This window comes from Pelodiscus sinensis, chromosome 1 (genome assembly GCF_052426305.1).
Source record: "Pelodiscus sinensis isolate ZL-2025 chromosome 1, ASM5242630v1, whole genome shotgun sequence".
Classification (NCBI taxonomy): Eukaryota; Metazoa; Chordata; order Testudines; family Trionychidae; genus Pelodiscus; species Pelodiscus sinensis.
The window spans coordinates 220,598,347-220,623,908 of NC_143052.1; the positions used below are offsets into that span (position 1 = coordinate 220,598,347).

A 25,562-nucleotide genomic window follows, 5' to 3' on the forward strand; every position below is an offset into this window, starting at 1 on the left:
GTCTTAAATTGCAATGGTGGCTGGAGAACTGGATTCTATTCTTGGAACTGCTGCTCAGTTGCTGTGGTCCCTATCCAACACTGAAAGTAATGGAAAGACTCTGAGAGACTTCAGTGAATTGTAGGGAAGCTCGGTGTGCATTTTGATAAGTTACTTGATCTGAAAATAAGGATCATAATGTTTGCTCACCTTTTGTAAAGGACTTGGAGATCTATACATGCAATGTGCTGTACCAGTACAAAGTAGTAATTATTGTTGTTTATCTATTTAGTCAAAAGTTCAGTTTGGTGAATGATTAGTCAATTTCTTATTTTGATAGTTTTAGGAGGTTTTTAAGTCCGTCTGCGGTTTTGTGGTTTTTTCATTGGAAGTAATTTAGTTGCTATGGAAACAGAGCAGTCACATGATTTGAGCTGTCATTAGCTTCTCAGACAAACACATTTTTACAAAAATAACAAGAGACCCACTGGGCAACGCAAGAGAAGAATCAGAGTCTTACTAACTAATAACCCATCTTGGGTAGAGGCTTCTTCTCATAGCATAGGTATGTTGAAGATAAGCCATCCATGGGAAACAAGATTTTTGGGTGATTTTTTTCAAAAAGGTTTTCATAGCTCTGCAATTATACTTAACATTACTTTATAATTATACTAAATGTAATTCACAGCACCTGATGACCTATAATAATAAGATGAAATCTTTACCAATAATGATATTATTTTACTATTTTAGTGTCACTGTTAAATGTAAAATTTACACATTCTAAAACAAAGGAACAGTATTAAAAGCTAAGCTGTTTTTTTTTTCATTCATGCAGACAATGCAGAATCATGTTCTTCCCTCCCCCCACATAACTTGTACAATTATTTTCTTGGCCGTCTCACACTACATGTGCTATATATTTGTGTGTACGGTACTTTGTGTTGAAAGAAGGAACCCAAGCATCTTAATCTGGGGAAACTTGATGTCCTGAGGTTTGATAAGTGTTGCCAGGTTTCACTTCCAGAATTCCTGGAGATATCCAAGAATGTGGAGCGGACCAGTATGGATTTGACACATGTCAACTCTTCTCCCCCATGCATAGTTCATTTTAACCTTTACATGACCCTATGCGCTCAAACAAAAGGAAATGGCTGCATAACTGAAATCAGCTCAAATTAGAGAATGAATGTGTAGGTTTGGGATCCTACTTTAGGTACCAAAATTGCAGGTGCCAGACTGATCTTGTTGTCATTGTGGTATTTGCTAACACATATTAAAACATCTATATACATTTCAGGGACAACTATTTAAACAATAGATTTCGCTATAAGGTATTGGATAATGCACCAAACCATATCTCAGTCTCATAGACAAGAAGAACTATAGTCAGATACAATGATTATGTAGGACCTAGGTTTTTTCCTTCCTGGATTGCCTGTGTGTGTTTTATGTACCTAAGCAGGGTGTAACTAGATGGACATTGGTAGGCTTGATTTATAGAAGTCAATGGACTTACTTGAGTGTACAGCTGAAGTACTGCAGGGTGATGAGCCCAATGCAGTTACTCTAGAGTAAAATTGGTAAGATCAAAATAAGGCCCTCATTTGACTAACAGTTCAGAATAGCTGTCATCTCCTAGGGCCTTTCATTTGTGTATACCTTGCCAAATTGGCATAGAGGGGAAATCCCCAAAAATTCCAAAGGCTGTGGTAAATTAAATGACTCATTTGTCTGGAGGAAGTCTCTACAAATTGGAAATGTCTAAATTGATCAAATGAAACATTAAGATTTCTCACTCAAGGCCCAGAAAAATCCCTCTCCAGCTGTAATTTGACATTTTTTGTTAGAAGTTAGTCTATCCACTAAAGTGGAGCAGCTTATACTTTCTTATTCTAAAAATTTTGGTGACCAGGATTTGCACATGAATGGATCAGGCTAATATATGACCAGTTTGCACTCTTCTCCTCACGTGGTTGCAGATGAACAGCAAACCAGACTTTTAACCTTCAAGCTAAGAAAAATTTGAGCTGCAGATCAAGTTAAGGTGGTTATATTTACAGCTGCTTCTTATTTGACTGATTAAAATGGGTTAATTGATTTGTATTGCTGGAAAGAGACTTAATAAATTATGCACGATTTTTTTCTTGATTGTGCAATCTGTTGAGATTGTGAAGTGAAATAACAGAGAAGCCAACAGGTGAAAATACAAACTGTGGCTATGTCTAGACTGCAGGCTTCTTTCAGAAGAAGCTTTTCTGGAGGAGATCAATTAATATAACACATTAAAACAACATGAGCATATATAACAAGTAATAGTGAGTATACAACATGAGTGTGTAGTATACTGTGTGCTGCATGTCATCTACATTGAGTATCTATAAATAAGAAGAGTTAAAGCCTCAAAAATCAGCTCCATTGCAGCCTGGGCACCCTGGCAGCTCTTACCTCAGCCCAGCTCTGGCTTCCAGCCTCATTCCCCTCAACCCCATGATCTCCCTGCAGTGCCCCATCTCCCCACAGTGCAAGCCCTCTCATTCTCCCCCCGCATCCTCCTTCACCCCCCTTAAGCCCCGCAAACTGTGTGCCCCCAGCACACTCACCAACAGGGCAGCAGCGCTGGGAGTTGCAGCCTTGCCTCCAGAGAAAAGTGCTGAGGCTGGGGAAAGGGCTGGGGGGGCAGAGTCACTTCCCTGCCCGGACCAACCCTTTGCCCGGGGCTTGCCCCTCACCAGCAGCCTGTGGCTCAGTTCGGGCCCCAGCATCCCATGGAGGCAGCAGCAGCGTGTGACTGGCAGCCACACCCCATCTGTGGAGCAGCCCTGCCCCCTCCCGAAGCAGAGAGCAGAGCCTGTAGGGTGGAGGGGGTATTAACCCCTTAGCTCCTGGGAGCCACACGCCCGGTCTGGGCAGGGGCAGCCCTAAGGACCAGCGCAGGCTGCAATACGCAGGGCAACCCCTGGGGAGCTGGGGCAGGAGCCAGTGACTCCCTATGCTGAGCGCTGCTGCAGGGTGGAGCTGAAGGCTCAGTCTCTCCCACCCGCACCCCACGGCAGGGCTGCCTGGTCACATGCTGCTGTTGCCTCCGTGTGATGCTGGGGCCCTGCCTAGCCACAGTTGGATTGTGCCCGGGGCAGGCAGCACACTGAGCCTCATGTGTGGTACTAGCTGCACCCAGTATTCCAGCCCCTGCCTGCCTGCAGAGTGAGGGCAGTAGCCTCAGCTGCAGCTACTACGAATGCCTCCCCTCTGGGGCCCCTGCACCTCATGCCCTTAGGAGCAAACTCTGAGACTAGCTGCTCGTGTCGCTACAGCCTCGTGTGTGCGGGATGGGGGCTAGACTGGGGTGGGGACAGGGGAGCTATTCAGGGGTCAAATTTGTTTGAAAAAGAATGAGCAGGGAAAAATCCCATACATTTTTAGATATTTAAAGAACCCGGCCGGACAGAGATTTAAGGACTGAAAAGGAGGACATGTCTGGGAAAAAACGGATGTATGGTAACCCTAATTTATTTCTGTTAAGAAGCCTGATGGGACAACTCGCAGTAGTAAAGGGAAGCACGCATAAGTGTTTGCAAGATTGGGATCTTAGCAAGGTACATGAATCTGGATTAGTCTCCGAAATGTTTTATTTGTTTGAAAAGCTATATTTTTCTAGTTATTTTTCTTTATAGTAAGCATCTCTAATGTATAAAATGCACAGGACCCTGAACCACACAATTTCAGGCCCAAACACTCCTCAATGTTTTTTAATGTGGTGTGTAGTAAAAGGATGGTAGAATCTGAATGTGATCCTAGATTAAATGGTTTCATTAACATTTATATAAGAACCTGTAGCGCAATGGTTCCCAAACACTGCACCGCGGACCAGTGCTGGGCCACGAACCACTGCCAGTCCACGCCCCCATGGCTCGATGATTGGTTTGGCGGGGTTCCCTATGAGCTGCATGACAGCATGGCTGTGCAGTTGATAATTGAGCCCTGCCCACAGAGAGCTTCCTGGCTGGGGAGGGGCACTTTCTCAGCGGTAGAAGCTCCCTGCTCCGAATCCGGACAAGAATGTGCTGGTAGGGAAGGGGACGTAAGGAGGAAAGAGGGAGGGAGGGAGAAAGGATGTGGCTGGGAAGAGAGGCAGCCAAAGCACCCCTTCCCTCTCTCTAATGCCAGCCTCATGTTTTGTTGGGCTGCTTTAATAAAATATTTTGGGTAGCTAGCAATGTGTCATATATGATTTTTAAAGGTGGAAAGCAAATACTTTGGATGGGGAATAATAAAAAAATTCATTACAATGACATGTATTGTGTGCATACAGATGCATTGTAAAATAACACGTGACTGCTTACAATTAATTACCATAATGAATATGCAAATATACAAATAAATGCATTACCATAATTAATATGCAAATATTTCTATATCAGTCCACCAAAACTTTTGAATGAGTTTGTTGGTCTGCGGTATAAAAAAGGTTGGGAACCACTGCAGTAGTGTAAAAAACTAGAATCCTTAATCTTCATGCAACTGAAATTTAATGGTGGTTCAAATTCAGATTCAAACCAGGATCTGTGTTTTGCAGCTCAAGCTGATTTATTTGGTATTTAGTGAACTCACCATTAAGCTGCCATATGCCGTAGTGAGACGTCTCTCCAACACACTATCACAGATTTGAGAGATATTATAATTATACTATCCAACATTTTTCTTATGTTGTACCCTTAATTACTTGTTACGACCAAGGCCTTCTACATCATAATTCTGTAGTTTAAATCTCAGTCAAATATGATTATTTTCTAATGAAATCACAGGTCTGAGGCTGCCCGAAATTTATATAACAAAACCAATACCATATGAGCTGTTACAATATAAAACAAATGCGATTGCCATAAGTGTCACACTGAAAAATGTCTTATGGCCACACAGTATTTAGAGAAAAGTTTATTCAACAATGTACTTAAATTCAAGCCTAACTTCAAGCATATGAGTAGTCTCCTATTTATCCAATCAGCCCCACTCCAAGGTGTTTACTCAACCTTGCAACCTACAGTACAGATGCTTCTGAGCACTTGACAAAGAGCAGAGCATGTGAAAAGGCAATTTAAGGAACCCTACACTTCCCTGGAGCATGTTCTAAGATGAAGCCCTAAACGGAGGAGATCTCATTTTCTGCTTCATAGCCTGTTAAGACTGCATTCAACACCAGTGGAAGACAAAGGCAAAACTACCACTGACTTTTGTGGTGCAGGATCAGTGCCATAAGTACACTAGTGGCATGTGACATTCTTCATGTAAATATTCCAGCCAGGTTTATAAGTGGGCAGGGGAGAACCACATACGTGTTGCTTTTTTATTATGATTCACATATTAAGTCACAGTTGTCTTGTTTGATTGGGTTTTTTCTCTCCCCTCCCTGCAAGAAAAAACTGACAAAAACAAACACGTAGACAAACAGTGAAGAATACTGACATGAATTTAAGTCCTCCAAAATGAGAGAGCTGACAGTATGGTTCTTTTTTAGTTTCTTTTAAAGATAACAACCTTGACAGAGTGCCCACAAAGTAAAATCAATTGTATACAAAGTTAGATCTATCAAAAGTCATTTCTATCCCCGTTAGACTGATTTGCTATTGCCCTACAGTCTGTTCAATTATCTTGGTTATGGGGAAGTTAATTTTTAAATAAAAAAGGGTGAAATGTGATACTACAATGATTAATGGGTTCGGTGGCTCAGACAGTCGCCTATAAAACTCATAATGAAAATAAAAGTGCAAAGAATGAATTTGGGTATTAAGGGAAGTTATTTAATTCACTTTTTAAAAACTGTATAAACAGTATTTCGCTTTATGAACCTTGGCTGATTCAATACATGACCAAAATATTTGCTGTCACCTACTAAAATTCAGCAATTATTATGCTTATTGTACACTTGCTTAACATGCTTTAATGATGCTGAAAATAAAACTTGCCACTTCCTTTCCTTGTTCAAATACTCATATTATGGCTTGTCCTATATCAGCAGTAAACTGACTGGGCCTTTCATTACTGTGGCTTCAACTTCAAGTGTTGCCAGCCTCATTGGTCCAGATATCTGGAAGAAACAGTTGCGGTACCAGCCTCATTTCTCTTTAAAATTTTAATCTAGACAAGTTTCTTAACTCACCATAATGTCTAATGTGTTTGATTTTTATATAATCCCATAAAATCAAGATAGGTTATGTTTCGGCCACAGAATTTAGTAATATATACTAGCTGATTAAAAACAGATTGTCCCCATGATGTATCCCATGAAACAAAATTTTTTAAAAGTGGAGAGGCAAATGTTTGTAGAAGCCACTACATAAAGTATGATTTTTAGAGGAGTTTTTACCTGTTCATGCCAGCCAAAGCTTTTTTACAATTAGAAATGTGTAAAGCTCAGACCCTCAGCTTGGGAATGCATGCTTCTGCTAACATCTTGGTGTGCACGACTGGGCTGGACACTTTTTATGCATAGGCTCTTGGAAGATTTCCTGATTTTCAGTACTTCCCACTTCTTGGCAGGCTAGAAATACAATTTGATTGATCATCTCCACTTATGATACTTGAACGATTCCATTCCCTACTTTCAATGCTACAAAAATGTTCAGAGATGGACAAAAGTAAAAGCAGTCAAAAGATGTCCACACCTTTTCAAACCTCTAAAAATTAACGTTTCAGCCAACAAAAATTGTGATGTATCTGTACTTCACCCTGCTCTTCTTAATTACTAAATTAGAGAAGTAGCCTGGAGGGTGAGGCAGCCTAGAGCATGGAACTGAACTATAGTGACCCAGCTGAAGTGTTGGGTTCAGAAAGGCCCTGAGAGGGTGAAGACATTGCCTCCATGGAGGGAACCGTGGGGCACTGCTCTAGTCCAGAGCAGAGACAAAACAGAGAGAGAGACATTACCGAGGGCACTGACAGAGGCCCCATTGGACTTATTTCAAATATAGATTGTGCATGACTCAATCAGAGGGCTTAATCATCAGAGTCACCACAGAGTGCAGGCATGAGCACTTGGCCAGGGGGCGCTTGCAAGATGTAAGTGCACTTCATGACAAATACTGTAGCTAGATATCTTATTTTATTCTTTCATTATATCTATTTTAAATAAATTATCAAATTAAAAGTAAATAACTAGTATGCATATCACGGGCCTGACAGTCATTATAGTCATGTCTGGTGTTAAAGGGAATAATTTCCAATAATATAATTTAATATTCTTCTCAATCCTGCTAGATCAGTGTTTCTCTACCTTTTTTTTTTTAATAAAATACCCCTTTTTCAAAAAAAATTTTTATAAATACCCTCCAGTACCTACAGTTTTCAGACACATGACATTTTTTTCTATGATTGCAACACATTTGTTTCAGCAACTTAATCGTAATTGGGCCAGCGATTAAAATTTTGGGTGTAAAAAGAACAAAAATAACAAAGCGCTGTAAAACTTAAAAATTCACTGGTTGAGAAACACTATGCTAGATCATATAGGTAGAAAACTAAGCAGAGGATTTTTTTTAAATTACTTAAACTTTGTTACTAATTTATTTTGGAATAAGACATACATAATCATTGCATTTGTTTTTCTCCAGCAAGTGTATTTTATGTGACGTTTATCCCAATATTCCCCCAGTATCTGTCCCCATGAAATTCCTCTTTATCCTGTGAGAGGAGAAGAGTTGAAATAGTTAAGGAAATAAAGACAAAGACAGGACAACAACTCAGAGGAGCTTTTAGTTTAGTAGTGATAGCTATTCTAGTCAAACAACAAAAATGTAGCCACAATTCAGAAGTATCCAGCAAGAGGAAACTGTCTACCACAGAGGCATGACTTTTGTAGGCCAGTAAGAGAGAAGCTATAGAGTTACTCAAGAAGGCTAAGATCTGTTTTATTATATGTGTTTTGTGTGTAAGTTGATCTGAAGCACTTCGATCCTCCTCATGATGCCCCACTTTATGTAAGAATTAAACAGAAAATTGTCTGCATTTTTACAAAATACAGAATTTTTGTTGAAACCATCTAGCCAGACTAGAGAGGTTCAACTTGTAGCTAAATGCTAAGTAACGTTATTACTGCAAAGTATGCTCCTGGAATGTTTGGCCATAGCAGGGTCTGCAACCACAGAAGAAATGTTCTTGGAATATGCCAAGGAGTAAATAAAAGCCTTATATAAAACCTAAAGAGAAGGGAGTGCCTCTGTTAATTTTATGTGTGCATTTGGGAACAGACAAGAAGAAAAATGTTACTTTGGCCTGTGCAGTTCCTGTTGTAACTGATTTTTGTATGTTTCTCTTTGTAGCCTTTTGAATAGGAAGGTTCTACAGTGCAGGAAAATATCTTTGGGAGTAAAAGAGATTCTTAGGAATGTTGCTATGTCCTTCACTGTGATTGGTTTTAGAAACCCTCATCATACTAATTAAGGCTGTGTTTAAAAGTCTCAGAGGCGTAGCTGTTTCAGTCTGTGTCAGCACCAGTCAGCTTTGTTTTCTGTTTAATGTGTACAGAGTCTCATTCTTTCATTTTGACAGTACTGACCTTTGTAATACTTTAGGCCTATCCAAATCTGTAGAGGAAGGAGGGAAGCCACTGATAAATCCAAAGGAAGAAAAATGCTATCTTTCCTTTCTGAACATGCTGGTTCTTTGCATGAAACCATTAATTTGGCAGAAGACATGGGTTCACATTTGGTTTTCATCTGTTTTAAGGCTAGACGAGACTGAGATGATCTTGTCTAAATGCCTGCTTAAGACAGGCCAACAAGCCTCACCCAATAATTTCTGCATCCAGCCCATAACTTCTGTTTGAGGTAGAGCATTTCTTTTAGAAAGCCAGCCTGTGTTGATTTAAAGACTGCAAGTAACACCACATCTCTCACTAAGTTGTTCTAAATGGATAATTTGCCTTACTGTTAAAGTCAATCTTATTTTAGGGTGGATTTTTCCTGCTTCAATTTCCAAACATTGGCTCAAACCATTCTATAGACTTTTGGAACAAAATGGAACACCACCCATTCAACTGTCCCTTATAATTACATTTTAGTGATTCATTCTGACTGGACTTGGCCCAGTACACTCCATAAATAATCATGTTTTAAAATAATTGTATAAAGCTTCATTCCCCTGACAGTTTTAACTTAGTCAATTGACCTGTTTACACAATAGTTAAAAATTGTGCTGATTAAAACTGCTGTGTTCAAGCAACCTGGTTAAAAGAATCATGTGGGTTGGCTAGTTGTTTGTCAGTATTACTGTTTAAGTTATCACAAGCAGACTTTGAAGTCAGAACTTCATTTAGATAAATAGGAACATTCCCACCACTCTGGGTTTGATCGCTTAGTTGGGCTGAGTGCAAATTTTACAAAGCAGCAACGTATTGGCAGAAGGGCCAGAAACCTAACTATTTTTCATAATTAGTAGATACATGATATTAGATATGTGACTCTCTTCTTCTCCCCCCTCCCCCCCCCCCCCCCCCGCCATTCTCTTGTATTTACAGATACTCTGTCGAGGCCCACCATGAAGCATTTTTTTGTTGTTTGACCTGCTTAGTCATGCAACTCAACATCATATTTGTGTTTCTCAGTGTTACCATTAGAAATGTGTGTTTTCTAATTTAACCATGGAAGTCCACTTTGGACAGAATGTTACACAATATCAACCTTCTCTTTTATCAATTCTCTATGGAAAACAGAATGCCACTGTAGAACTAAAATGAAGCTTAAGCAGAGCATTCAGGCCTATTTATAAGAACATCCAGATGTCTAGCACTTTATGCCTTTTAATGGGTATTTATTTGTGTTCACACAGTTGGTTAATGATAGGATATAATTGACAAGACTAATTCAGAAAATATGAGTGTTAAATCAGTAGCTCTGTACTGAGGGTATACTGAAGCACTTTAATCTGTTTGAATTTTATGTTTTAAATATAGATAAGTGTTACATTGTTGTTTACAATGTTGTACTATTTATACAAGAAATATATTAATTATCACAAGAAACATCTGACTAGCTAAGTTGAGAAACTATGCGTAAAGAGGGCCAGAAAGAAACTGAACATAAGATATAACTAGAACCGAAGTGAAGAGTGGCTGGCTATTATTAGTTCTAATTGTATTAGAGTAGCAACATTCACATTCACAGAGGGCAGAGGAGTTCAGGTTGTACAGAAGTAAGACCACTCCAGAAAGGCAGGTCAGTGCAGAAGGTAGGTATGTGCTAAATTCATGGTTTTGTGAATTGGGCTGTCCCATCTGGGGAAATACACTACATCTGCATAATGCCTGAATATTTGGATGGGGTGCAGGGAAGGCAGGAAGGTGAAATCCTACCCTCCTCAAGTGACCAGTGAGCTAACCTCCAGGTTAGAATTGCCACTCTGTGCCGCTTACACAGGGTTCGAGTGCCATTGGATCCACATTCAGGCTGAAGTTTGCCCTGCTCTCAGCCTGCCTCAGCACACCCCCAAAGTGGGGAGGGTGTAAATTTCACTTCTCTCCTTTATCCAATTTCACCACAAGAGACAGCCCAGCCTGAGACATGGCTATCACGTTAGCACACGCCTATCCTATCATCACTGTCATCAGTGTGTCAGCTGTGCATATGCTGGCGGAGTTCCACAGCTCATAAGCGGTCCCATCATGGCTGCTCAGCTGCCTTCCCCCCTCCACTCTCTCACTCTCACTCTCTCTCTCTCTCTCTCTCTCTCTCACATACACACACACACACACACACACACACACACACACACACACACACACGTTTAAGCAATGTGGAGGATCTTGGTAATATACCTGTAATATCATGAGATATAATAGGAGGAAGCATGGGAGTATAAATCAAGAGCCACTGCCTAAGTACAAATATTTTGCTGTTTAGCCCTAAGCTCTGCACTTTTCAGTCTTTGTATATAAGAATTTGGGGCAGAACAGATACCGAAACGTATCATTAATACATCATTGAGGATCCATGCATCCACTGTTGCATGTCTGTGTGTCCCGATGTTTATATTATATAGAAATCTCCCTGTAATATATTATATTGTATTTTTATTCAGGGCTTGTAATACAATCTAAGATAAATTTCTGTTTAAATCAGACAAAAATCAGAGTTTTTACATTATGCCCTTGTATTACAGGGAACATTTGTCTTATTGGTATGTACTTATGCCCCATCTGTTAGTATCATAAATGTCATATAACAAATTTTAAATTGGATGGTGTAAACCAAAATTAGGAATTTTATTTCAGTCAAAAATGTGCAGTGTACAAATGTTATCTGTTATAAATTGTAGGCACGTTCAATAAAGAGTTAGAGAGAGTATGTTAGAAAATATTCATGCCCTTTTAAATATTAGTGTTGGTGCAGAAATGTACCGTATATACCGGCGTACAAGACGACTTCTGATGTTAAAAAACATCCCCCAAAAATCGGGGGTCGTCTTATACGCCGGTTATGCAAAGCCGCGGAGGGGCTCCGGCGGCGGGGCAGCCCAGGCGCGCCGTGGCTGTCCCACTGCCGGGGCTTCCTCAGAGGCTTTGCTTCCGGTGTCCCTGGTCTGCTGGAGACGGTCCCCAGCAGACCAGGGACACCGGGAGCAAAGGAGGCGGAGGGGCGCTGGGGTATAAGACGAAACCCTATCTTTTAACTAAAAAATTAGGGGATCGTCTTATACGCCCAGTCACCTTATACGCCGGAAAATACGGTAGGCATTTGTCATTCTAATTCCATACACCTCTCTAGACTATACTCTTATTTTCAGTTCGTCAGATATACTCATTTTAGCATAATAAATATACTTTTTAATGGGACACTTTTTTTTTTAATTTGATGAAATATCTGTAGAAGATGTCCCTACAGCAAAATTATGTGGGGAACGTCTGTAATTTCCACAGGGTGAAAACAAAAGACCAAAATAATCAGTCTCAAGTGCCATGTTTATGTTGGGCTAGCAATCTTGCACTATGCTGAACTGCACAATAGAAAATAAAGTCCATTCCTAAAAGAGGAGCAGAGATTAAATTAATGATGACTCTACACAGCATCTTTACTCAGCATCTTTTTATTTATTTCATTAATTTGCAAAGTAAAGTGCAAACGGTAGGGGAGGAGCATCGCTTGTCGATGGTAAATCCTGAAAACATTTACACAGGCAAGTAATTTTATCACACAAATAGTCCACGTTGCTTTCAAATGGGACCTTTGTGTATAGAATTGCTCACATGTATGAGTATTTGCAGATGTACTTGTAAGGCTTAATCTAACTCTCATTGAAGTCTGGAGGTTGGATGAGGCATTTAATAAATGTATGTATATATGTCTCTTACTCCCATGCTTTTCATATACCTTATTTTCACTGGTATCTTGTTAACACCTGGAGAATTTCAACATAAAATCAGTTAATGTACACATGCTATAAATGAAATTAACTAATGGAAATAATCAAAATTCACCATTCTGAATGAAAAATCTTGAATACGTTATTTTTTTGAATAAGTTTTCCTCCAGTTATTGACTGGAGGAAAAAATGTTCTATGGATATTTAAGAAGGGTCTTGAGCAATATCAAAATAGGATATTTGCATTCTGAAATAAAGTACCCACACACAGTCAGGTCTACCTTATAAAATTTGTTGCCATAACTGTCAGCCACAGGTGTGGAAAAACATGTCTCCTAACTATCATAACTATGCTGCTAAAATCCCCGTTGTAGATGCAGCTACTGCCTTCTGACTTCTAAACTGCTTCAGTTGTCTTAGCCAATATAGCCCAGAGCTGTGATGTTACTATAGAGACAGAAAAACATAACCTGTGACTGTGTTTATGCTAGGAGTTATGTTGGAAAAGCAAAGACTGTGTAATGTAAACTACACAATTTGCACCGAAATAACAAAAGGTATAAATTAAAATGAATTTTAGTTCATTTGATATACAGGCAGTCCCCGGGTTACGCGGATCCGACTTATGTCGGATCCGTACTTACGAACGGGGCTTTTCTCGCCCCGGAGGACTCGGGCGGCGGGACCGCCCAGACGCGCCGCACCCCCAGAAGACCAGGGAGACGCGGAGCAAAGCCGCGGAGGACGCGGGCAGACCAGGCCTTTCTCGCAGACGCCTGTGGTAGAGCAGCTGGGGCGCTGCCAGTTGGTCCCACAGCGCTGCTCCTCGGCACTACTGGACCAACCCGGCAGCACCCCAGCTGCTCTGCCCCAGGCGTCCCCAAGTCAGCCGCTGCTGAAACTGACCAGCAGCTGCCTACAGGAAGACCGAGGCAGCCGAGGTGCGGCGCTGCGGGGACCTACCCGGCAGCGCCCCAGCTGCTCTGTCCCAGGCATCCATATTCAGCTGCGGTTGAAACTGATCAGTGGCTGATTCCAGGAAGCCCGGGGCAGAGAAACTCTGCCTCGGGCTTCCTGTAGTCAGCCGCTGGTCAGTTTCAGCAGCGGCTGAATCTGGACGCCAGTTCCATCAACTTAAGAACAAACCTACAGTCTCTATCTTGTATGTATCCCGGGGAATGCCTATACATTTGTGGATAGATCAGCCTTATACTCATGCACACAGCTCTTAGTAATCGTAGCCCTGAATGATCAAACATTATAAGTCAGGCTTATAAAAGTCATGAGATTTAAAAAAATAATAATTTGAGTTATTTGTATTTGTTTTCTGGCTTTTGAACTTTTACAGTACATTAAGGTCATATTTTTTTAAGCAGTTCTTCACAACCAACAAAAATAAAAATATTGTTTTGTTTTGTTTAAATTAAAGCTCACACTCTCTCATATTAATTTGTTTTTGGAAGAAATAAAATTTCTCTTATTATGAGAACCACAGTAAAAGCCAAAGAGTTGGTAATACTGAGTACTATTTATTTATTTCACATGAGGATAAACATCCATAAGCAATAAGCCTCGTAGGATTATAGAGAAGAAATCCTCTTAGAGATACTTGATTGTTGACCCTGATGGTATTAGAAAGTTAGCAGATGAAGGAAACAAAAAGTATATATAATATTTGGTTTTTAATAAACTGTCTGATATTGTCTTTCTCAAAAATAACTGGGAAAACAAAACTGGTAAGGGATGATATTTATTTTCATGGTTATAAGAGTTTTATTTCAAATGATGAAAAAATATAGATATATTGGCCATCTTGACCACTATATTTAGCAGTTATTAAATCAGTTACAGATTTGTTTAAAAATTGCAAATTCCAATAAGTTTATAAGAAGGGTGTGTGCATTTTGTACATGCAAACACCTGGCTAAATAGGTACTTATGTTACCATGTGTATGCTCAGAATATTTGGTAATAGAGATAAATGAGAGAGCCATATGTGCATACCATAGTCCTGAAAGTATAACCATTTTTCATATATTTGCCAGAAATCCTAAATTCTGCAGAATACTAAAATGTTCTTTTCTTTCTTTTAAACAGCAAAATTTGGAGAATAATCTCACAAACCTTATTAAGAGGAACACTGAACTGGAAACTCTGTTGGCTAAACTCATTCAAACCTGCCAACATGTGGAAGTGAGTATTGAACAATGCTTGAAATACATGATACCGAAAACATTTATTTATAGCCAGTACTTATGCAGTTCAGAAATCCTTTAGTTTTTAACAATTCTGGAGGAACTTCCAAGAAGATCAGTCAGAATCAAATGAGAATGAATACAAAAGCTGAACCAAAACCACTGACTGCTGGTAAATTGTATAGTCAATTGCTTGACCACATTTTGGTTTATTATAATTTATATTCAAGAGGCCAAATAACTGATGTTTATTTTAAACAGTCAGGTTGATTGCTCTAAAGCAATAATAATGCAGGATAAGGATAAGGTTATATGTGATTCTGGTCCCCAGGAAGATGTCTCATGCACTAGTGTTGAATTCAATTTCTTCAGAAGGTCTGTACTCAAAATTACACATTTCAGCAAATGTTATGCAATGATTTTACAAGTTGCACATCTTTCTACATCACTGGAGTCCAGTTTGTCCTAGTTCCCTAATTTGTTGTTTTGTTCCTTCCTCATGCTTTGTTTTGGACTGGAGCATTCGGGGTACTGGTACTTTCCCAGCTTGTATTAAGACATAGAACAAATCTATCTTGATTTTGACAAGTTTACAGTCTCCTTATGACAAATGTGTACTTCAACAAATGCAAGAAGTTATGAGTTACATATCATACGTTAACAGAATTATGGGTATGTGCCAGAGAAGGCTATATCACTGTAAAGAAACCTTATTAAAGGCACAGGAAGAAACCATCCTGACGCGCAGTAAGAAAAGTAAATATAGTAGGCGATCAGGTTGCCTTACCAGGGAAATCCCCGGTGAGCTTAAACACAAAAACGAAACTTACAAGAAGTGGAAACTAGGGAGGACTATAAATATATTGCTCGAGAATTCAGGGGAGTTATCAGGAAGGTGAAAGTGCAATTGGAATTGCAGCTAGCAAGGGATGTGAAGGGTAATGAGAGAGGTTTCTACAGGCATGTTAGCAATAAGAGGGTGATCAGAGAAGGTGTGGGGCCCTTACTGGATGAGGGAGGTAACCTAGTGATAGATGATGTGGGAAAAGCTGAAGTACTCAATGCTTTCTTTGCCTCCCAGACTAATGCACTAGGCAACGCAGTATGGAAGGAGGTGGACAGCCCTTGGTGGGGAAATACAGTAAAACTCCAATAGTCCGGCATCCAATTCTACGGCACTCCTGATAGTCCAGCATCAAAATGGCAAGAGCCTAGTGAGTGAGCTTTGGCAAAAAACTAGTCACAAAGCAACAGCGGCAGCAGCTGAACCGAGCGAAAAGGGTTGGTATATCCAATACTCCAGCACCACTGAGGTCCCAAAGGTTCCAGATTATCAGAAGTCTACTGTAGCTGGTTAGGACCTATTTAGAAAAGCTAAACATACACAAATCCATGGGCCTGGATTTAATGCATCGAGGGTACGTAGGGAGTTGGCAAATGTCATTGCAGAGCCTTTGGCCATTATCTTTGAAAACTTGTGGAGATCGGGATCAGGGGCGGCCTGTGAGTATAGACTGACTCGGCCGTTGCCTAGGGCGCTGCCTTCAATGGGGCGCCTGGGGTGCCCAATGATAATGTCACGCCATTGACGGCTGGGCAGGCAGGGGCACCAATCGTGTGTTCTGCCTGGGGCGCCAGCTGCCGCAGCTCACCTCAGCCCACCCCTGTTTGGGAGAGATCCCGGATGACTGGAAAAAGGCAAATGTAGTGCCCATCTTTAAAAAAGGGAAAAAGGGCAATCCAGGGAACTACAGACCAGTCATTCTTACCTTAGTCCCCAGAAAAATCATGGAGAGGATCCTCAAGGAATCCATTTTGATGCACTTGGAAAAGGGGAAAGTGATCAGGAATAGTCAACATGGATTCACGAAGGGCAAGTTGTGCTTGACCAATCTGATTAGCTTCTATGATGAGGTAACTGGCTCTGTGGATATGGGAAAGTCAGTGGATGTGATATACCTTGACTTTAGCAAAACTTTTGATATGGTTTCCCACAATATATTTGCCAGCAAGTTAACGGAGTATGGATTGGATAAATGGACTGTAAGATGGATAGAAAGCTGGCTGGACCGTCGGGCCCAACAGGTAGTGATCAACAGCTCAATGTCAGGTTGGCGGTCGGTTTCTAGTGGAGTTCCCCAAGAATCGGTTCTAGAACCAGTTTTGTTCAATATCTTTATTAATTTCCTGGATGAGAGGATGGATTGCATCCTCAGCAAATTTGCAGATGACACTAAGCCAGGGGCGAGGTAGATACGCTGGAGGGCAGGGATAGGGTTTAGAGTGACCTAGACAGATTAGAGGATTGGGCCAAAAGAAATCTGATGAGGTTCAACAAGGACAAGTGTAGAGTCCTGCACACGGGACGGAAGAATCCCAAGCATTGTTACAGGCTGGGGACCTACTGGCTAAGTAGCAGTTCTGCAGAAAAGGACCTGGGGATTACAGTGGATGAGAAGCTGGATATGAGTCAACAGTGTGTCCTTGTAGCCAAGAAGGCTAATGGCATATTAGGTTGCATTAGGAGAAACATTGCCAGCAGCTCTAGAGAAGTGATTATTCCTCTTTATTCAGCTCTGGTGAGGCCACATCTGGAGTATTGTGTCCAGTTCTGGGTCCCCCACTATAGAAAGGATGTGGACGCATTGGAGAGGGTCCAGCGGAGAGCAACCAAAATTATTAGGAGGTTGGAGCACATGACCTATAAGGAGACACTGAGGGATTTGGGTTTGTTTAGTCTGCAGGAGAGAAGAGTGAGGAGGGGATTTGATATCAGCCTTCAACTTCCTCAAGGGAGGTTCCAAAGAGGCTGGAGAAAGGCTGTTCACAGTAGTGACAAGTGGCAGAACAAGGAGCAATGGTCTCAAGTTACAAGTGGGAGAGCTCTAGGTTGGATATTAGTAAAAACTATTTCACCAGGAAGGTGGTGAAGTACTGGAATAGGTTATCTAGGGAGATGGTGGAATCTCTATCCCTAGAGGTGTTTAAGTCTTGGCTTGACAAAGCCCTGGTTGGGTTGATTTAGTTAGGATTGGTCCTGCTTTGGGCAGGGGGCTGGACTTGATGACCTCCTGAGATCTCTTCCAGCTCTATGATTCTATGAAGTGCACAGTCTTGTGGAAGGAAAGTTTCCCCCTCCAAACTTCCCCTCCCCCCACCATTCTCACACACCCAAAGCTCAAACAGTTGCAAGATTTATTTTTGTCTCCTCTTCTCAAATTATTTCTAAAGTAGTTTCAGAAGTGCACACTTGCTGTACATTAATTATCCACTTTTAGGTTATATTCCAAATAAAACACTCCCTTATTTAAAATATAGCTGGTGAGAGAACTTCTGTCAGGCAAAGAAAATTTGCAAAAATGTTGTATTTATGTTTTCCTATCAGTACAGTAGCCAGTTGGAAGTTTTCAGCAAAAATGAAATTAACAAAAAAGAAAACATTTTGGCAAAACTTCCTATTTTCTGACAAGCTTTAATTTAAAATATATTCTGCAGAAGAGTAGAGAGAGGGGGGATTTGGCATTTTTGGTATCGTTCTGTATTACGTGGAGGTGTAGATATCTAGAATCACTGAAGTAGAAGTTTTAAAATAACTTTTACAATTACATAGAAAAATACCTCTGAAGAATTCTGTGAGATAGTCACCAAAGTCTATGGAAAGAAAGTATTATTATTAAATATAGGGTTTTTTTTTAGAGAGACACATGTTGGTTTCATCCCTAGATAATTCTGTAGGAGTTTCTCACAGATGTTTTATTCTTGGTATGATTTTGATCTTTCTGGTATAAAGATGTCTTTTCTTCATGATTCAGTTCAGCAAGGTTCTCAAGCTGACACCTAACTGTGAGCAATTGAATATTACTCTTGAGTAGGACTATATGTATGTGCTAATATCTTGTTGAGTTGGGTATTTACTGCAGTATTTGGTTCTATCTCAGGGTATGTCTACACTATATCGCTAATTCGAGCTAACTTAGTTCGAATTAGTTAATTCGAACTAAGCTAATTTGAACTAACGGATACAGACTAAAAAACTAGTTTGAATTAGCGTTTTGTTAATTCGAACTAGCATGTCCACATTAAGTGGACCCTGAACCGGGGTTAAGGATGGCCGGAAGCAGTGCCGGCAGGGCATCAGAGGAGGACTTAGAGTGTGGAGCTGCTGCCTCAGGCTAGCCGAGGGCTGTGCTTAAAGGGATCCGACCCCCACCCCGGACAGACAGTTCTCAGGGGTGCCCCGCTTGCAAAGCAGTGCTGGCTTGGATTGCCCAGAGTACCCACACTGGGCACATCACAGCACTCGGCCATCAGCCCGGCTGCACTTGCCGCAGGCTGCCATCTGGGGAGAGGGGACAATTGGGGGGCTGCAGGAGAGCTTCCACCCCCAGAAGCCCGCAGAGCCAGCCCAGTCCTCCCCATCGGGGGCTCGTACCCCATTCCTCCCTCACCTCCTTCCACTTACCCTTCCCTAGCCCCCCTTCCTGATGTACAAAATAAAGGACAATTGTGTTCAAAAATAGAATCTCTCTTTATTGAACAAAACTCGGGGAGACTGGGAAAAGGAAAGAGAAGGTGTGAGAGGGGAGGGCAACTAAAATGATCAGAGGTTTGGAACAGGTCCCATATGAAGAGAGGCTAAAGAGACTGGGACTTTTCAGTTTAGAAAAGAGGAAACTGAGGGGGGATAGGATAGAGGTCTATAAAAGCATGAGTGGGGTGGAGAGGGTGCATCAAGAAAAGTTCTTCATTAGTTCCCATAATAGAAGGACTAGAGGACACCAAAGGAAAGGAATGGGTAGCTGGATTCAAACTAGTAACAGAAAGTTGTTCTTCACAAAGCAAAGAGTCAACCTGTGGAACTCCTTGCTGCAGGAGGCTGTGAAGGCTAGAACTAGAACAGAGTTTAAAGAGAAGTGAGATTAAAGTCATGGAGGTTGGGTCCATGGAGTGGTATTAGCCAGGGGGTAGGAGTGGTGTCCCTGCCCAAAGTTTGTGGAAGGCTGGAGAGGGATGGCACGAGACAAATGGCTTGGTCACTGTCTTTGGTCCATCCCCTCCAGGGTACCTAGTGTTGGCCGCTGTCAGCAGACAGGCTACTGGGGTAGATGGACCTTTGGTCTGACCCAGTACGGCCATTGTAAGCTCAGGGATCAGGGTCGGGGGTCTCAGTGGCCACCTTGATTTTCATGCAAACCTGCTCCTGGGTGGCCAGGCTGGCAGCTCTTCTGCCCTAGACGGCCACTTTCCTGTGCCTAGTGCGGAGGTCGTGAACGAGGTCCACGATCTCCGCACTAGACCAGGCGGGTGCCCGCCTCTTGCGGTCCCGGGCAAGCTCCCGGGAGCCGCCAGCCTGGTCCTGGGAAGAGGGGGAGGGCTGGGGGGCATCGGGTGGCTGACTCGAGCCATGCCAGGTGCTGGGTCTGCTAGCTGGGTCCTGGCAGGCTTGCACCTGGCACGGGCACCGTAGCCAGCCCATGCCCCTTTAAGGGGGTCGGGGCCGGGAGGGGGGCAATAGAGTTTCCCTGGTGTTGGCCAGAGTGGCCACCAGGGAAACCTGGGGAGGGCTAGCCTCCCACTAGTTCGAATTAAGGGGCTACACACCCCTTAATTTGAACTAGTAAGTTCGAACTAGGCTTAGTCCTCGTAGAATGAGGTTTACCTAGTTCGAACTAAGCGCTCCGCTAGTTCGAATTAAGTTCGAACTAGCGGAGCGCTAGTGTAGCGCCTATCAAAGTTAATTCGAACTAACGGATGTTAGTTCGAATTAACTTTGTAATGTAGACATACCCCCTGAAACAAAGACCAGGAACATCGCTTCTTGGTTCACATGTTTAACTCTGGTAGACATTCTCCCAATGAGGATGGGAGTATAGTTACAGAAGACCCCTCCAGCAGGGCTATGTCTAGACTGCAAGCCTCTTTCGAAAGAGGCTTTTTTGAAAGTATCTTTCGAAAAAGCCTCTTTCGAAAAAGAGTGTCTAGACTGCAAGCAGTACTTTCGAAAAAGGAAGCTGCTTTTTTGAAAGAAAGCAGCGAGTGAGTCTGGATGCTCTCTTTCTAAAAAGCCCTGTTGGCATTCAAGAACGCCTTTTTTCGAAAGAGCACTTTCGAAAAAAGGCGTTCTTCCTCGTGAAATGAGGTTTACCGCCGTCGAAAGAAAAGCTGCGTTCTTTCAATTTAATTTCGAAAGAATGCGGCTGCAGTCTAGACGCAGGTGAAGTTTTTTCGAAAAAAGGCAACTTTTTTCGAAAAAACCCCTGAGTCTGGACACAGCCCAGGAGACCTACAACCAACATTCCCAAAATGTGGATGGACCCTGAAGATTTTAGGGTTGCTCTTCAGGGCAACTTGACACTTAAAGTGATGCATCGGCGCAGCTACATCAATGCAGCATCACTATTGTAGCACTTTAATGAAGATCTTCTAAATTGATGGGAGATATTTCTCCTGTCAGGATAGTTAATCCACCTGCCTGCAAGGCAGTGACTATGTTGGCAGGAGAAGCTCTGCCACCAACACAATGCTGTCTTAACAGAGACATTAGATCAGTATAACTACCTGATGCAGAGCTGTGGATTTTTCACACTCCTGAGCAACGTGTTTCCCTGTTTACTTCAATATGCTACAAATTTTAATCTTTCATTTTTTGTTTCTTTTAAGCACTGACTCATTCCACTGTAAAGATACAGCTGCCACACTGCAAACAGATGTGCTCTTGATCTCAGTTTTACAAACAATCTTCTCTAGACAAAAAGAAGCTGTAAAGCTCATTCCTTCCCCCAGCCAGTTCATCTAATTAGCATATAAATTAGCTCAGTATTCCGAGATATGCCTGAATCACAATCCTGGATCTGAGCACCACTGAAATGTGGACAATTTCAGATCTGGCTATAAACTTAACAGCCGTCCATGGTTATCATAAAGCATCCAACTGTGACAGACTTGCAACATCTGGGACAAACCTTATGGAATAAGAATAAACTTTACTGAAGTAGGATAAACCCTTCTGTATGAGGTTTAATACCTTTAGGGCATGGTGTTAAAAAATTTATATGAGTTCTTGTGGAATTGTATGGAACTTCTCTTGGAGGAGGGGAGATGCTAATGTAATTCTTCTGGTTATCAACCTCTTTGAAGCTGTCCCCTGAAGAGATTCATGTATACTTGTTCAGACTGGATTCTCCAGGAACCAACAGCCAAGGAAAGATTTTTGGATAAATATCAGGTAGTAAACTGATTCGGAACCTTCTTTCTGATCCAGCAAATGAACAGGACCCTTGGTCCATGGAGGGCCAAGGGCCTAAGGATAGAGTTGTATATAGGGTTTACTGTTTACTGTTAGGTCTAGGTCTACTGAGGTTGCATGAGAGAGGTGCTTGATCTGAGCTGAAGCTCAGCGATGAACTGGTAACCATGAGGAAACCCCTTGGATGGAGTTTTGAAAAACTGGTCCTGCCAGAGCCCATGTTAGGCTCAGGATATGATCTGGTAACCTTATTAGTATGCATGGAGGTTATTAGGTTTTTTTAAGATATTTTCTTTGTACTGCTTCAACCATAAGCATCAAGCAGTCTTTCAAAAAAAAGAGAGCTGTATGGTAACTGTAGGCTCCAGTCGTTACACTGTTAGCGCTGACTGAAGAGAGAGAGAGCAGGACTGCTTTAGAAACCTGTCTATGCTGTGAGCAACACAGTGAAGGCAGAGAACAGTTCTGCTTAGAGATGCTTTGTCAGAAGGGAGAGAAATGCATGTCTCTGCCCAAAAAAGGTGATGGCCGGGAGCCAGAAGACTCACTGGGGACTTGGGTGTGCCATTAGAGATCAACACCCTAGCCTTGACTAATTGAAATGTGGATAAAGATAAACACTTTATTGTGAGTCCCTCAGTACTATTTTTAGGCAACATTTCTTTTTGTCTCTTTCTTTTAAATAAAATAGAAAAGTCAAGTGTAACAACCCCCTTGCTAATATAACATTGATATTACAAAGTTAGAATGACAAAAGAAGTCAGGAAAGGAAAAAATTAAACAATATTGATTTTGCCATATTTCTTGTCAGACTTTACTGCTCCAAGCTTGGAGGACCTGAGCCTGCAGTTTGATACACATATGTTTAAAGTGCTTACAGGATTGGGGCCTTAGCATTTTCTATTCCAGTTTTTCTGCTTTCATATGTAACATCAGTGAGTGCAATCGAACCTGGAACCTCTGGACCTTAGTGCATGAGCCTCTTACAACATGAGCTAAAAGCCATCTGCCTCTCAGCTAAGGCAGTAGAGCAAACTCATTCTCTCTGTAAGTGGTCTCAATGTCATTAGATGGGAGAGTACGAAAAGTATGTGGGTTTCAAGTACTTGCTAGTAGGAATAAGGGATCTTCCGGAAAAGGGTTTATTTTCCGCAAGATCCCGTCTAGACTGGCACTTTTCTCCGGCAAAACCCCGAGCTGGAAAAAAGCGGCAGCCATGTTCATGCAAATGCCGCGGGGGATATTTAAATCCCCCGCGGCATTTGCAATTCCGAAGTGTCTCATTAGCATCCCTTTTATGGAAAAGGGTGCCAGTGTAGACACAGCCTTAGGGTTTTTAAAAACACAGTTATTTTAAACAAGATAAACTTTATATATCTTAAGGATATACCATGTACAAAAATACATATCCAGAAACAAGAAAAGGAGTGCAGGGATGGGCAAGAAACAAGAAAAGGAGTGCAGGGATGGGCAAGAAACAAGAAAAGGAGTGCAGTGATGTTATAGTGCAGGGATGGGCAATACAAAAATGGCAGCCCGCTAGAGTTTGTCTCTGACAGACTGACACTGCTATGTTTACTTGTGCTTCTGCAGGTATTGAAGAACTGCAGCTCTCATTGGCCACAAATCACCATTAAATCACCATTCACGGTCAATGGGAGCAGCAGGAAGCAGCGTGGACCACAATGCCACTTCCCACTGCTTGCATTGGCTGTGAACGGCAATTCGTGGCCAACAAGAGCTGCGATTGTCCAATACCTACAAAGGCGCAGATAAACACAGAGGTGGGGGCCCGCTAGAGATTAAGCCTATGGATGGGATCTGGCCCAAGGGCTGGAATTTGCCCACTCCTGCTATAGTGGGAGCGCTGAAAGCCACCCTCCAAAACAGTAAACCTTATATACCATGTCAAGCCAGCAGGTATGCCAAATGCCAAACATAGTTCCATCACTCTTGGAAGGAAAAAAACTACCATTCTTTGATTTTCTGTTTCAGAGTTTAAGATGTGCCCAAGCCACAAATCTCATTTAAATACCTTTTCAATTGTTCTTATAAAATAGTAATAAAGCTTAACATTTTGGTCCCTAAAAGAAAGAAAAGTAAATGTTACAAGAAATGTTAAAAGAAGTGAAAAATGAATGGGGTGGTCCTTCCCAGTCTTACTTTTCAGCTTTTTTGTACGTGACAGACCTGGTGATTGTGAGAAAATGAAAAATGGGTTAGGTGCCACCTGTTTGAAAAAAATTGCCAGGTCTGCGAGTTATATTGTAGGCATATTGTACATTGCTTGTGTTTATCCTCCAGTGAAATGATGTCAGTTAACCCAAATTTCATTGGTGTTGCTATATATTACAAGGTTAACTCCCCAGCAACTGATTTCACCATTGATACATTAGATTTAGGGTTACCAGATGTCCCAGTTCTAAAGGGACAGACCTGATATTCGGGACTCTGTCTTTCATAGGAGCCTATTACTCCCCCAATCCTTGTCCCAATTTCTTATGCTTTTTATCTGGTCACCCTATTTCAAATACACTCCTTACCACAGAAAAACAGATAGTTTAACCATAGCAAGGAACAAATCCAGTTCACCCTATGACTTAAGGATAATTTCGGTGGCTTTTGTAAAAAACAAAATAAGAAACAGTGATGTACTTCACTCCTTACTGACCTGCATAATCCTGGTGACTTCAACATGAATACTCACATGAGCAAGCTAGCAGAATATGGTTCCAAATTATTAAAAAGTTCAAGACAATTTTAAAACTTCTGTATAAATTTGATGGGTTTGGGGGAAGGAGAATGAGGAGGCACTACCAAAAAAAAAAAAGTTATTTTCCTCTATAATATGAAGGTATATGTCCTAATCTTGCAAACGATTATACATATTATTAATTTTAAGTGTTTCTATTCCCATTTGTGGTCACACATATTGCATTTAATGTATTGCTATCATCCTTCATGCACATGTGCACACTCAGGATTGTTTAGTTGTTTGTTTTTAGAAGGGTTGTTTGGTTTTACATGTACATTCTGATTGATAGCTAATTTCACTCACTTTTTTTATTCATCCGCACATGTTATTTTTAACTCATGCATTTTCCTCTCTTATTTTTCATTCCTTACCTTCCCAGGAAATCCAAACACAATAGAACTTTGAATGGTTTTATCTGCTTTTTAGGAAAAACTGGTATCAGCGTCACAGCTGGCTCCCAATCTGATCACTAGACAACCCAGCAAGTTCACCAGGATCCAAGTTTCTCTCCCTCCGCGCCCCCCCCCCCCATCCTAACTGGACAGTGGGACCAGCAGTTTGCTACTTTAGCCTCCCAGCAGCAGCAGAGCAACTGTTGAAAGTGTACTATGCTCACAGCTGTGCTTACTCTGCTGTCACCTCTGCTTCTTTCTTCAACCTGCTTCTAGTCCTTCTAAGCCCTGCTCTCGCCTTGCTCCCAACCCAGTTCCTGCTGGAGTCCCAGAATGAAGTCCCTGCTCTGTTCTGGTTTCTGACTCCCCTGACTATGACTACATCTATGATTCCTGCTGATCTTCCCCAGCTTAGTGTTTGGCTTCTGACTCCAGTGCTGACCTTTAGTTTGTCCACTCAGTTCTGAGTCTGGACTTACCCTTGGACTGTTGCCAGTTCCCTGCATCCATGCTTGTCATGACTTGACATATGTGTTAGGAAATTTGTTCAAACATGTATTGTTTACATGTATTATGTATTATTTACTCAATAGACTGAAGCTATTCTGGCCTGTAAATGCACTAACTTAATTAAAACACAGCTG

General features: G+C 41.6%; 1 protein-coding gene across 7 annotated transcripts in view; it reads left to right on the forward strand.

The window, feature by feature from the left end:
* Positions 1–25,562, forward strand: part of MID1 (midline 1) — a 350,551-nt gene that overhangs the window by 270,198 nt on the left and 54,791 nt on the right. For all 7 annotated transcript variants that reach the window (XM_006120186.5, XM_089775222.1, XM_006120183.4 and 4 more), the window contains one exon: positions 14,428–14,523. In XM_006120186.5, coding sequence (XP_006120248.1) covers positions 14,428–14,523 — 96 coding nt within the window. The remainder of the gene's footprint in view (positions 1–14,427; positions 14,524–25,562) is intronic.